Raw genomic sequence first — 14,197 nt, 5'->3', positions numbered from 1 at the left:
GCATGTGCTGTATATACTTCCATAAAGTTCTACTTTAAAAAAATTTCAACAATAATAATTCAAATGGCTTTCTTTTATTTTCAAACTGACACAACATATAACCCACCTTATGATATTTAAAACTAGAACTTAATTACATTTTTCACTGCTAGTATTCTGTATTATTACATTTCAGCCTGTTTTCATCATGTTTTAAAGTCTTCGAGAGTGATTCTTCAAGAGATGATTATTTGTTTATCTCCATCAATCTATTCATATTTGCCAAGCAAATAGATGCTAATTTCCATAACAAGTATTATTTTGCTTGTCCATTTATTTTTTTTAGCATATTAACATTATTTATCTGATTTTTAAAATTTTAAACTAAATTAAAATCACCAGTTGGGAAGCCTTTTTTGATGCTTTTCTTTTTGTTTTCTTGAAGTTATGAAACTATATTCTTTTTATATTTGTCTTTTACTAACACCACAATATCATTCCACTTAAACTGGGCTCTGGAGGCTGTGTACTCTCTTCTGTTTAAGACAGGAAAAGAACCCCCCACCCCAAACCCTTAACATTAGAATCTCTAATTAGTTGAAATCTTCAGAAATGAATTATAGCAATTGTGAATTGCATGATTCATTGCATGAACTTTAATAAGGAATTGAGTCTTGACTCCATTTTCTCAAACTTTGAAAAAGGAAATCATTTCTTTTTTCTTCTGATGAATAGGGGTAGATTGAGAACTTTCACCCTTGAGTTGTCCAGAATTTAGGCTTTTGGGCCTATTTAATCTTTGATTCATTCTTACCAAAAGTGAATCAGGGCTTCCAGCTTGCAGTTGAGTAATGAAATCTGAGTTTTACTGTTCCACTCTGTAACAGAAACCCCACACCTCTGGTCATAAATACCTCCTGTCCTTTGGTTTATCAGCAATCACTGTTCCTCGTCCCTTTATACTTACTTAGGCCATTTTTTCCAGATCCTTTCTCTTTTTTTCTTCAAGAATACAAACACTTTTGATCACAACTTCTTCAGTTTTCTAAAAAAATTCTTTTTCTCTCTATAACCACCCACCTTGACCTCTTTCTTACAGAGACATGAAACTTTCAAGGCAGGAGAAACAGTACTTGCCCTTCTCCCAGAAGAAGGGTTGTATGCTTTTCTACCAGGGCCAACTGTTGAGGGGAAGAGAATTAGGTTCCATGTCAGCTCATATGCCAGCTAGTGATGTGGTGTTGCCAGCATGCTTGAGTTTATTCAGATATGCTTTGGCATGCCAAGCCACTATGAACATGCTCCCTTTCATGTTTGGGACCATGAGAAAAAACCCTCATGGAATTGGCACTGGGGACAAAGTGCTGATAGAATTATCCTCTCAGAGAGTAAACATGTGAGCTATTTAGACTTAGCCAGAATGTATCTGGAATATACTCCGTATGAACATTTGATTTACTCTTGGCGTGTAGTGTTCTTTCATTCTATGTGAATGAAAAATCAGTTGTTTTGTGAATCAGCTATTCTCTTTTTGGAATTAGCTGTGACTGAAATCTTTATGGAAAGGGGGTGGGGAGTCGGGGAAAAAAAGGCTTTCATTTTTCCAAAGCAGTTCTTGTGGCAGGTGCAGAGGGTGAGTAATGCATACACCTAAACTCTATAACTTAGCCAATGAAAAAGAACCTTGTCCTGACTGTTTCCTCCGTCCTGTAGTATGGTTTCTCTCTCTGTCAAGGGCTCGCTGAGCAACCAAATCCAGCTTCCAGGTGTGGTATTCCACAGCCATTCTGTAATTTGTGATCATAGAAACAGAATGTTCCTCCTCTTATTTCTTCCCTGCCAACAGTTTCTGGGTGGGTGAATGTCAGTAGCTGGAGTTATTTTTAAAGAGGAGAGGTGAGGCTTGTCGTGCAAAGCTAGAAAGGGGGCGTTTGTTTGCAGAGCATAGCTGACATCAAAGTGTAGATTACTGCCTAGTGGCTAGGCACTTGTCCTATAACAGGTAATGTTTAACGTGCCAGTCCCAAAGATCACAGCAGCAGCAGCAGCTTACATCCAGGGATAAAGTATTACTGTAGTTCATACTGTGAAAGATTGATATGCTGCCTCTGCCTTTTAAAATATATGTGTATAAATTTATATGAACACGTCTTGCTGCTTTGCTTTTTGGAGTCTGGGACTAAACTTTGAAGTGTGGAAAGTTTTATCATAAAAAACTTGCAACCTCTGCTCTGGGGAGTGCTTGGCTAAGCAATCACTTTCCGCTTCTTTTCACAGGATAATATAAATGTTTTTCTGAAAGCTTGTGAAAAGATTGGATTGAAGGAAGCTCAGCTTTTCCATCCTGGGGATCTACAGGATTTATCGAATCGAGTCACGGTCAAGTAAGTTTCACCTATTAGATATCTTAAAAACAAAACAAAACAAAACAAAACAAAACTATAAGACCATACTGTTTGATATTCATTTAAGTGGGAAGGCTTATGGAGAATACGTAGAAAAGGAAAAATTTCCTTTTTATCATATTTCAACGAGGAAATTTCTAAAAGTGTAGAGTTGGCTAAGGTGAAATGTAGTTGATAGAGGATGTGTGTTCTGTGTTGTAGAAATTTTAATCTGAATGGTAAAAGAATTGGCTAGTTAATCTTTTTATCCTTAAGTAACATAATTTTTTAAAAGAAGGATGAAGACAGCCATCATAATCATAAAGTTAATTTGATTGTTTTATATTTATAACAATTATAAAATGGAATGAAATAATCGATTTGTTCACCCCCCCCCATTCAAACACTATTATCACTAAAATGAGAAGTGGGTAGTGGTAAGGAATGCTTCCTTACTACTTGTATTGCTAAAGTGTATAGGACTAACATGTAAACTCCTGAATCTTGTTAATTATGAGTGATTTTTAAACAAGTAGTTAATTTCTTATTTTAAAAAAATTGGAAAAGAAAATGAAAGTGGGAAGAAGTGCTGTTGGAGATTTACATTTTAAATTGTTCTCTTGGCTGTGGAAATAACGTCACATTTAGAGTTTATGAAGGAAATCTGACTTTGATTTTGTACAATTAAGAAGACATATTGTACATGTCTTGCTGCCCCAAAATCAATAGTTAAGTAGTTCCTAAGACACATAACAGGAACTAGCTTTTAACTGAATGATCTTGTTTTTTAATAGTAACTGTTTTCTTACTGTCATGATTCTTAAGCATGATATAGGGAGGGCTAAATCATTTACAAAGGTTAAGTAGAAGAAAAATAGAAAGCTATGTTCTAAAAGAAGAAAATGAAAAATCATTTCATATCAGGTTTTAGAAATTGAACATATATGATTTTAATCGCTAATGAACCCAACTGTTTGTGGAGCACTGCTTGTGTTTTGTTCATTATCTTACATTAGTCACTCCCACCCCCTGCATTATTGTATACTAGCAAAAGGATAAAAATATATACATTTTTAATTCATTGAAAAACATTTTGTATTTCATTCTCAATTGGAAGGGTAAGGGGTTGGAGTGAGAGGGAGAGAAGGCAGATTTTTGCTGATGGAAAAAATATAATTTAAAATAAGAAAGCTATTTTGACAGGGTCTAATTTGGGGGACTTGGTGATATGTAAAATGCAACCTATTCACTTTTCTGCTTTGCAAGGTCATGTTTGTTTTAATGGACCTTAAGCATTTTGATTAATTTGCTCTAATCAAAACATTGTTTTGTAAGATGTATCTGATGGGCAAGAAACTTTGGTTTTGAGAATTCTTTTTTTTTTTTTAAATCCAGTCTTCTCGATTAAGGATAAACATAGTTCCCTGAAAAAAATTATAGTTCAGTTTGCCTCTTTGAAACCACAATGTTTGGGCTTGTCATGAACATGGCAAAACTTGTTTCTTGACTCTTAATTTAAAAAAAATGCTTAATAAAAGCTTGCCTAGATCCCATTTTATAAGATTTTATGCACAAATTGTAAAGTAAAGCCAGCATCTTGGCTCTGTATTGAGTGAAATTCAATTACTGACAAAGTGAAACCGGGAGGTCACATACAAACACACACGTAGTTGTAGTAGTAGTGAGAAATATGCTGAACAACTTGTTTCAGTACAAACCACAAGTCCATAAACCAAGGTGTGTCTTGGTAGCAGTACTATAATAAAATGACTAATGAGTGGAAACCTTCATTATACCTGAGAGCCCTTCCTGTGTTAATCCTAGTTCTTCTTGATCATGGAGAAAAACGAATAATTCTGAGTCTTCCAAGATGGAGGCTAGAACTATAGGAAACGAAGAAATTTTTTTGACTGTCTGTTCAGCTCTTAATTCACATGGTTTTCAAATGTTGATCAGAACTTACGTATGCTATTTTTAAAAGATCTAGCAGGTTAAAGGAAAGTCTATCTATGCTTACCAAATAATTTGGATTTGTTTAATTTTTAATAAATATATAATTTGCTTTTGGTGAATATATGATATCTCCTGCTAGTCAACAAAAAAATTTTTTCTTTTCTATTTGTTAGTTTCATACAATACAAACAAATTATATTTTCTATGGAATCTTGGCACCAATTGACATTCTATTTAAGGTGGGTGAGAATTGAGGGTAATTGCCAAATTTACTTTTCCTAGGGGAAATTTTAGAGTGAGAATTACTTATTATTTTTTCCTCTTGCCAACAAAATAGAGAGAAAAAAGGATTAGTATCTCTTTTCTTGGAGTTTTATACTCAAAACTGATTTAAAAATACTTTTTTAGCTATGAAAACACTTTAAAAATCAATGATTCTCTTGTAATATGAGAACAAATGTATATTTCTACAAATACTGATGTGTATTTTGGGTCAGAGTTGACCCTTTGGAATTTTTAGAGCATTCTCTAAAGAGCAGAGTATTGTCTATTATCTCCTCTACAGAGCAGAGTATTATCCACTGAATACTTTTTGACCATGTTGTTCTGTATATAAATTAAATGGAAAAAAATAAATAATGCTTATCCCACTTTAAAATGGATATATCAGAGTGCTATATATCTCAAGCTTTCAGGGACTTCAGAGTACAACTAATCTAACCCCATTATTTTACAGGTGAGAAAACTGTTGTTGCTTAGTTAGTTTTCAGTAGGGTCTGACTCTTCATGACCCCGTTTGGGGTTTTCTTGGCAAAGATAATGGAGTAGTTTGTCATTTCTTTCTCCAGCTCATTTTACAGATGAAGAAACTGAGGCAAACAGGGTTAAGTGACTTGCCCAGGGTCACATAGCTAGTAAATTTCTGAGCCAAGATTTGAACTCAGGAAGATAATAACAACATAACAATAGCAAATAAAGGAATTTTTATATTTCATATTGGGCATTGGTAACTGGATTTGAAGAAAAGGGATTAGAGTCAACACATGATTCATGTATTGGTGCTCAGGGAGGGGAGAGGAATCTCAGGAATTGTGTATTTGTTATGTGTTCAGGGTCAGCAGTGTGAGGAGAAACAGGAAGTTTAGGAATTATTTTTAATTCAGATATTGAAAAAAGGAGTTTTTCTTCCTTTCCTGCAATTTGGGTTTTAGAGGTTAGTCCACAATAAAGCCTGTATATAACTAACTATATAGGACTAATTTCAGAGAAAGAACACCTTTTAGCTAATTCATTATTTTTGGTTCTGTTTACATTCCTATGATCAAGTCCAATTACTTGATTTTTTAAAAATTGAAATCTCTTCCTATTAGGAAATAGCAGTTATTTGAATTTCTTATTTATGTTATTATTTCGTGTATTATAGGGAATTTGTTTTTTTTCTCCAGCTTTGAATATATGATACTAGTACCAACAGTATTATATGTTAATTAAGTTGCATTGGCATTCTTGAACCTATGGTTCACATATAGAAAACATAGTCTTCATTGCTACAGAGTGAAGCTCTGTCGATGCACCCCTACATGCAAGAAGACAGCTTAGAGGAGAAAGGATAATTGCTATGACGTGCTTAGCCACAAAAAGTACCGCTAAAGGAAGGAACAAGTTAGAATGCCCAAGAAGAGTTGGTCATTTGTCATGGCATATGACTAGTAACAAAGATGCAGGGCAGGTCGGGGAAAGAACACTAAGAGACTAGCCCAGAGGTCCTGAGCTGAAAGGGTGAAATGTAGGAGATGTAAAGGGAAAGGCTTTATATCTTCTCAATGTCCAGGCAGGCTTAATATATATTAGTTTGCATGTCGTCTCCTCCATTAGATTGTAAGCTCCTTGAGGGCAGGGACTTTTTGCCCCTTTTAGTATCTCCAGTGCTTAGCACACTGCCTGGCACACAGAAATATTTATAGGTGAATGATTGATTGATTGAGTATATTTCAATTTTTGGTGCCTACTTTCTGGCTGAGAGATAAATCCTCATACAAATAATAAGAACTCTCCCTACCCCAACCCCAGCAAACCCTCTGCTTTTTACTACCTCTCTCCCTCTCCTTCAATACTGTGGCTTCCAGGACTGTTTATGTTTAAGGCCATATTTTCTCTCAATGTGATTGTAGAAAGAGGGCCTTATTGAAACTAATTTGCTTTACTAGAGAGAGAAAAGGGTATCTAAATTCCAGTATTGATTTTTTCCTCCATTTTTATGGAACCTAAAAATTCACATGTACAATATAGTTTTTACAGAAATAATTATGATGTTGAAAGGATTGTGATGCATGTAAAAGATTCTAGTAGTGGTTTGAGAATGAAAACAGTAAGAATCTGTATGTTGTCAGCTTCTAATTCCACAGGAACAGCAAGAGTTGGAAGAGAGAAATCTATGTTAATATTTGCTCTCCCTTACCATGTGAAAATAATGGCTTGGTGTGAATTTGGCTTTTCTCTAAAGTTAAAAAAAATGTTTCTTAATTTTCATAGAACGACACTATCATTACTCTGGGAGCAAAATTTCCAGATGGCATAGTTCTTCAAATAGCATGACAAATTGGGGTTGAGAAGAGTATATTTGTCTGTATGCATTCATTATTCCTGTGAATATAAATGTGCCTGTATTAAACTTCTCATTTAGCATCTCATTTTCAAATCTAGCTTTTAAAAAATCTAATACTTCTTTTTTGGAGATAGTTACTCCATAACTAAACCAACATTCTTTAGGAACTAGGTTCTTTCCAGTCCCTTGAATCTCACTGATATCTAAAATTGGCACTGTAACCTGAGTCTAGTGACTTCCAGCTGTCAATACTGTTACTATTTTAAAATGTTGAACACCTCCTACCAAGTGGTCAGGAAAGAATAAAACAAAAAGAGATTTTATTGGACTCTGTTCAATCAGCTGCCTAAATCATTCCATGGAGAAGTTAGGGAGAGGAACCACACTAACCCTTTCAGGACACAGTTTTAGTACCTGTGCCAGAGCAGTTAATACTTAACAGTAATTCTCCTCACAGGTTATGCACACATCCTTTATTATGGAATTTCTCATTACTGTGAATCTGTTGGCCCCTAAAAACTGGGTTGGTGTGTGGCCCTATGTAGCATTAATATAAGTAAAATTTCAAAGATGTTTCATTGTATCTAAGATTTCATTTATTCTCTATTCATCTCTATTTCTTATCATTTCTCTCTTAGAGTCTGGTTTCTTTCCAACTCTTACCATCTCGCTGGGTCTCAGATTCTTATTCATCAAAACTTGCCTTTACTTCATCCCACTCCTTGACGGTTTTCTTAAACAACTTGGCTAGAAAAGCTAACATCTTAGGTTGAATTAGTTTATGTGATGGGTTAAAGTTGATAACATTTTAATTTTAATCGGGGCTGCCAAAGGAGTGACTAAATATTGGCAATTTTATATACCCTGGGAGACCTGTAGGACAGATTTTTGCCTAGAGAGCATCTTTTGATGCTCTTGAAATCATAACTTGAAAGGACTATCTTCTCTGCTGCTGCTGTGTGATTAACCATTCTAGGCACCAAAGCTTTTAAAGTATGTGCATAATAATTAAAACTTTACTTGCCATTAGCAATTAACCAGCTATCAGGTTTTGGTTAGTAGTATGAAATTTTCTTTTTTCCCAACAGCCTCATTAATCTTAAAGTATTGGAGATTTTAAACTTGTGCTTCTTTCATACGTAGCTTCAGGCTTAGTCTGTGGAATCCCATCTCTTTGGTTACCTCAGAGGTCAACTAGACCAGTTCCTACCCCACTTCTTTTTCTTGCATCATTGACTAGTAATCATCAGCTTCTGCTTGAAGATGTCTGGTGATGGGGAATTCACTACTCTTTGAAGCCATTCATTGCAATTTTTTTGGTAAAACTTCAATTGTTAGGAATTTTTTCCTTATATTGAATTTTGAATTGACTTTATGGCTTGTGGTGGCCAAATGAGTCAGTCCCAGCATAATCACTTATAAATAACAAGTCATTCTAAAGAGTGACAATGCTAATCATGCTAATGAAGAAAATAGAGCAATATAGATGGTAAAGTGCCTGCCTCCATTTATTAATTGTAAATGCTAGAGTTGGACTTTATCTATAAGGTCCCTTCCAGCTCTAAGTTCTGAGATTAAAAACAATATTGACAAGAAGGGAGCCAAGGACAGATCTTTATATATTAATAGCTAGCATTTCTAAAGTATTTTAAGGTTTTCACGTCCTTTACAATATGATGACTCATTCAATTTACTAAATTTAGATTTATATCCATTAAATACTATGTTTCCCTGAAGGGTGGACACCAATCCATTGGTTCCATTCATAAAACCAATTCTAGTAAAACTGCTTTCACCGAATCCAAATCTTTCCATTTTATCTATAATAATATCATGACTGAGTTTAGGAGAATTTCAGCATCCTGAAAGTTCAAACCATACCTGAAAAACTTATTTCCTCAGGAATTAACTGATAAGTGGTTTTTCAGCCTTTGCTTTGAAGACCATTTGACTAAGTCCACTGCTTTGCTGAAATTGATATGCTGTCAGTAGCATTTCTTGGCCTATTAATTTATTGACCGTATCCACAAAGGAAATAAGATATATGGCTTGACTTAGATTGTAGACAACGTTAAAATTATTCAGAGACCTGATAACTAATTAGAAGTCAGTTTTTAAAATGAACATAGCTACTTGGGAAGCTACATGCCTTCATCCAAAGATTGAATTTAAAGAATTTACACCAGTCTTACTCAGTGTGTTATCTTCTGAGAGAAATGATTATTAATAACTAATAGATTTGGGAAGATTTGGAGTTCTACCTTTATTTTCTGTTTTCAAGATCTCAGTCTCTGAAGTTGAAGTTAAACTTCTCTATCTGATCCAACCCAAAACGACAAGGAATCTCTAATCTCAAGTGAATTCCATTCTATCAAGCTTGGGTAGAGACAGATCTTTTGTCTAGATAGCCCAAAGCTGGAGGTAATCTGAGTATAGAGATAGTTTCTCTATCCAAGGGTAATATGATGTCACTCTCAGCCCCTCATTTTAATATAGCTCACCTACCATGGTGGTATCCAATAAGAGTTGATTACCACCCGTCAAGAACACCTACTCTTTGAAGGGTATATAAACTGTGAGCCCAACGCCATGATTGTCTTTGGTTTAAGAGAGATGGTCAAATGACCATTTTTTTAAGATAAGGTGCTGGCCTTATTAATAAAATGATTAAATTTCCCAGAAACTATGTCTATTGAACCTTTTTCAATTGCTACACTTTCATACAGTAGACAGACTTGTAGTCTGTAGGGCATGCACTGAATAGGTTATTCTAGGTGTGGTGAAGGATGAATTTGTTTGTCCAGTCCCCCAGGTAACCCACAGGATGCTTGTTTGTGATTGTGAGCTATGGGTAGGAATCTGTTCCATAGCCATGGATCAAAATAAAACTAGTTTAGTATTCCTGAATTGTGTTATCATGTGACTAATCTCATAAGACAAGTAAGGATGGGGAAGAGGGGATTGGAAGCTAACAAATTCCCTCCTTTTGCCTTTGTTTACCTTTAGCTTTATTAATATACCACTTATTTACCATGATATAATATTTATTTTTTCTTCATATGCAGTGCTGTTCCTGAGTGGATAGTAACTGAATATGAATCACATGATCTTGGATCTCTCTCTAGGGCAGAGGTGTTACATACGCATCCCGCAATACTCCTGAGTGTGACCCAAATCAGATTAAAATGTAATTGGGAAATATTTAACAAAATATTTAAATGAAAATACAATAAAAACATAGGTAAAATTACATTTTTAAAACTGTTAACATGTGGTCTGCAGGGGTCCTTGTGTACAGATTAGTGGCTGCTGTTTTCTATTTGAGTTTGATGTCACTGTTTTAGGGGAAGCAGGGCTAGACAGGTCAGCTGAAAAAGAAGTGAAGATTCTGGTGGACTGCAAGCTCATTGTGGGTCAGCAGTGTGATATGGCAACTGTGAAAACTAATGCAGTGGAGACTGTGAGGCTACATTTAGAAAAAGATGGGGTCCAGAATTAGAGGGAGGTGATAGTCTTGCTTTGGTCAGATCACATTTGGAGTATTGTGTTCATTCCTGGCTTCACATTTTAGTAAGAACATTGATTTTCTGGAGTGTCTGGGGATATGCAACCAAGATGATAAAAGGCAACAAGTTCATGTCATGGGAAGATCAGTTGAATGGAGAAGAGGATATGGGGATTTAGGATGTCTTTGAGTATTTGAAGAGTGTCACTTGGAACACTTGTTCCATTTGGCCCTAGAGGGCAAGTACAGGGCCATTGACTGGAAGCTGCAAACAGGCTTGATGTAAGGAATACTTTCCTGATGATTAGAAATGTACCAAAGTGGAATGAACCATCTTGGGGGAGGAAGTTCCTTCTCACTGAAAGTTTTTGAGCAACAGGTAGATGACTGTCCAATACCCTGGAGAGGTCTTGTTGGACTAGATGACCTCTGAGGTCTTTTCTGTGTTGTGAGACTTTGTCACATGTCTGCTTTAGGACAGCATTGTAATTCTAGCTTTTTGGGTCTCCAGCATATGACACACCTTTGGCATTCATCAGGACACTGAGCAGTAAATGAAAACTTTCTAAATAGCTTGACTCTAGCATATCTAATTTATAATACTTGGAAATTCTATTTTCAAAAGCAACATTTATGGTAAGAAAATAAATCATGAATGCTTCATATACTTGGCAGAATAGATAGAGCAGAAGAAAGTTCAGAAGGGTACCCCAACAAACATCACAGCTTAATATTCTTAAGAGAATGAACTTTCTCATTCCTCAATTGACAAATGGTCAAAGGATATGAACAGGCAGTTTTCAGATAAAGAAATTAAAGCCATCTATAGTCATATGAAAAAGTGCTCTAAAACACTATTGGTTAGAGAAATGCAAATCAAAACGTCTCTGAGGTGCTATGTCACACCTATCAGACTGGCTAACATGACAAAACAGGAAAATGATAAATGTTGGAAATGTGGGAAAATTGGAACACTGATGCATTGTTGGTGGAGTTGTGAACTCATCCAACCCTTCTGGAGAGCAATTTGGAACTCTGCCCAAAGGGCTATAAAACTGTGCATACTCTTTGACCCAGCAATACCACTCATAGGTCTGCATCCCAAAGAGATCATACAAATGGGAAAAGGACCCACATGTACAAAAATATTTATAGCCACTCTTTTTGTGGTGGCCAAGAATTGGAAAGTGAGTGGATGCCCATCAATTGGGGGATGGCTAAACAAGTTGTGGTATATGAATGTGATAGAATACTATTGTTCAATAAGAAATGATGAGCAGGTGGACTTCAGAAAAAACCTGGAAAGACTTACATGAACGGATGCTGAGTGAAGTGAGCAGAACCAGGAGAACATTGTACACAGTAACAGCTACATTGTGCAATGACTAACTTTCATAGACTTGGCTTTTCTCAGCAATGCAGAAATCTAAGACAACTCCTAAAAACTTATGATGAAAGATGCTATCCACATCCAGAGAAAGAACTGTGGAGTCTGAATGCAGATCGAAGCATGCTATTTGCTCTCTCTTTTTTGTTGTTGTTGTTGTTTCTTCTTTCTAATGGTTCCTCTCATTGGTTCTAATTCTTCTTTACAACATGAGTAATGTGAAAAAAAAAAGATTGCTAAAATATTTTAAAGATATGTTAAAGGTGAAGAGGTAGTATGGTGGTATAATAGATAGAGCATTGGGCCTACAGTGAGAAAGACTTAAATTCAAATCCAGTATCACATACTTAGTAGCTGTGTGACCCTGGGCAAGTCACTGAACCTCTTTTTTGCCTCACTTTCCTCAACTGTAAAATGGGAATAATAATAGCATCTCTTTCACAGGGCTGTTGTGAAGATAAAATGAAATATTTGTAAATTGCTTTAGTGTCTTGCACATCATAGGTGCTTAATAAAAGCCCATTCCCTCTTTTTTCTTTCCCTTTAATTACAGGTGAGGCTTTCCTAATCATTAAAGTTCAGTGGATATACTTTTACTTTGTTACTTTAAGAATTATTTCAAATTAGTTTCAAGTATGTACTTGAAACTGATAGAGCAAAAATACTCAAATTTAGACGCCAATATTTCAGACTGGATTTCCTCTCATTTATTCAGAAATAATAAGAGTGAGTGGGTTTAATCAGGAAAGCTTCCTGGAAAAGTTAAAAGTTTGAGCCAGGTTTTGAAGGTGGGTTAAAACACTTTGTAAAATGGCTATTTCCAAGTCTTCTTCTCTTACAACTCATAATTCTTGCCATTTGAGAGTACAGAGGACATGTACTAAAGGAATGATTTAAATCTGGTATTTATTTGTATCTTATCTTAGCAAAATGAGTGATACTATATGTGAAACAATCTAAAGTTAACATATTAAGAATGACAATTCCCCGTGTAGGCAGTAAAAAGTGGTTGGAACTTTGAACTGCGGTTTGTCAGAAGCAACCAAGTGGAATTTTAGTGCACTCTTTATACTAATGCTAACTGTATTAACCAGTTTAAATCTTTATTTATTTATCTAATTTTTGGTTAGGCAGGATTTTTATATTGGAAAAGTTGGAAAAAGTTTTTGATATTTTCATAGGAAGGTTAGTGGCACTATTCTCCCCCTTCCCCTCCCCCTCCCCCAAAATATAGAAATTCAAGCTCAAAATATGTGAAGAGCCATGTGGATATTTAAGAAATTCTAAACTGAAAATAAGCTGATCATTAGGTAGCAAAATATGGTGGATGTTAAGTGAAAAGAAATGAATAGTGGTAGCATATTTGACCATCCAGTCTAGATTTTCCAAGACAATCCTGATTAAAAGAAAAGGAAGCACACTTCTCATTAGAAGCAGCAAGAGGACTCTTCTTTGTCCATCTGTGTGTTGCAGTTTTGTTTCCAGTAATTAGGTAACTTAGGAGATCAGAGACAATACAGAGAAAGGTCTTATAGGCAAGACTGTCAGCGGCATCTAGAATAAAAAACTGGATTATAAGCCCTGTGTTTGAATATTAATTGTTATCTACTACATGACTGTGAGGCCTTGGCTAAGTCATTTCAAATTTTTGGGCCTCGGTTTCATCATCAGTGTAATGGGGAGATTAAACTAGTTGATTTCTAAAGGTGCCACTTTTAAATACTTTTTTTTCCCCCACTGAAAAGAGAAAATGGTGGAAGTGAGCTCTTCAAAGAATTCCTTAAAGTTACGTAATCAGTGATATAGTGTTGGAGGAGGTGCAGCAACAAGTCCATAAATAGGTTCGAATTTCTCCCGGAGGTCAGCTGCACGTATGATACTCTCACTCCTGGCCTCGTATGACCACGTCATGAAATTCTCTGGGGGGAAAAAAAATCATGGTATCTATTACCTATCGACTGTTCTTAATCAAAACAAACTACCGTATTTAAAGATCACACCCACCTAAAATAATCTGAAACTTTCTCAGCAGTTAAGAGTAAGCTACTTAAATGAAAAAATTATTTTTTCCCTTACCCTTCTCACCCCCAAGAGGGTGACAAGATGACATGGGAACCTAAAGAAAATAATTTGACTTTCCTTTTGGCCCATATGAACGTACGTTCTGCAGGATTTATATTGTTCACCTTCAGAGAACCTAGGGGAAAAAGTGACCTTCCTAACGTCATCTGGATGATTACAGATTCTAGGTTCTATTATGTCAGTGTTAAAAGCCTTAAATGATGAAGATTTTGAAAATAATCGAAATCAACTTGCTTCAGCCCAAGGTTTTAGTTTATTTAGTGTTCTCTCTCTCTCTCTCTCTCTCTCTCTCTCTCTCTCTC

The 14,197-nt window shown here is 35.5% G+C and overlaps 1 protein-coding gene across 6 annotated transcripts in view; it reads left to right on the top strand.

Annotated features, from left to right (window-relative positions):
- The window catches only part of LMO7 (LIM domain 7), a 244,468-nt gene that overhangs the window by 132,559 nt on the left and 97,712 nt on the right, over positions 1–14,197 (top strand). For all 6 annotated transcript variants that reach the window (XM_027844564.1, XM_027844561.1, XM_027844563.1 and 3 more), the window contains exon 5: positions 2,257–2,363. In XM_027844564.1, coding sequence (XP_027700365.1) covers positions 2,257–2,363 — 107 coding nt within the window. The remainder of the gene's footprint in view (positions 1–2,256; positions 2,364–14,197) is intronic.

Source organism: Vombatus ursinus, unplaced genomic scaffold (genome assembly GCF_900497805.2).
Source record: "Vombatus ursinus unplaced genomic scaffold, bare-nosed wombat genome assembly UNPS02014942.1, whole genome shotgun sequence".
NCBI lineage: Eukaryota > Metazoa > Chordata > Mammalia > Diprotodontia > Vombatidae > Vombatus > Vombatus ursinus.
This window is presented reverse-complemented; position numbering and strand designations above follow the sequence as displayed.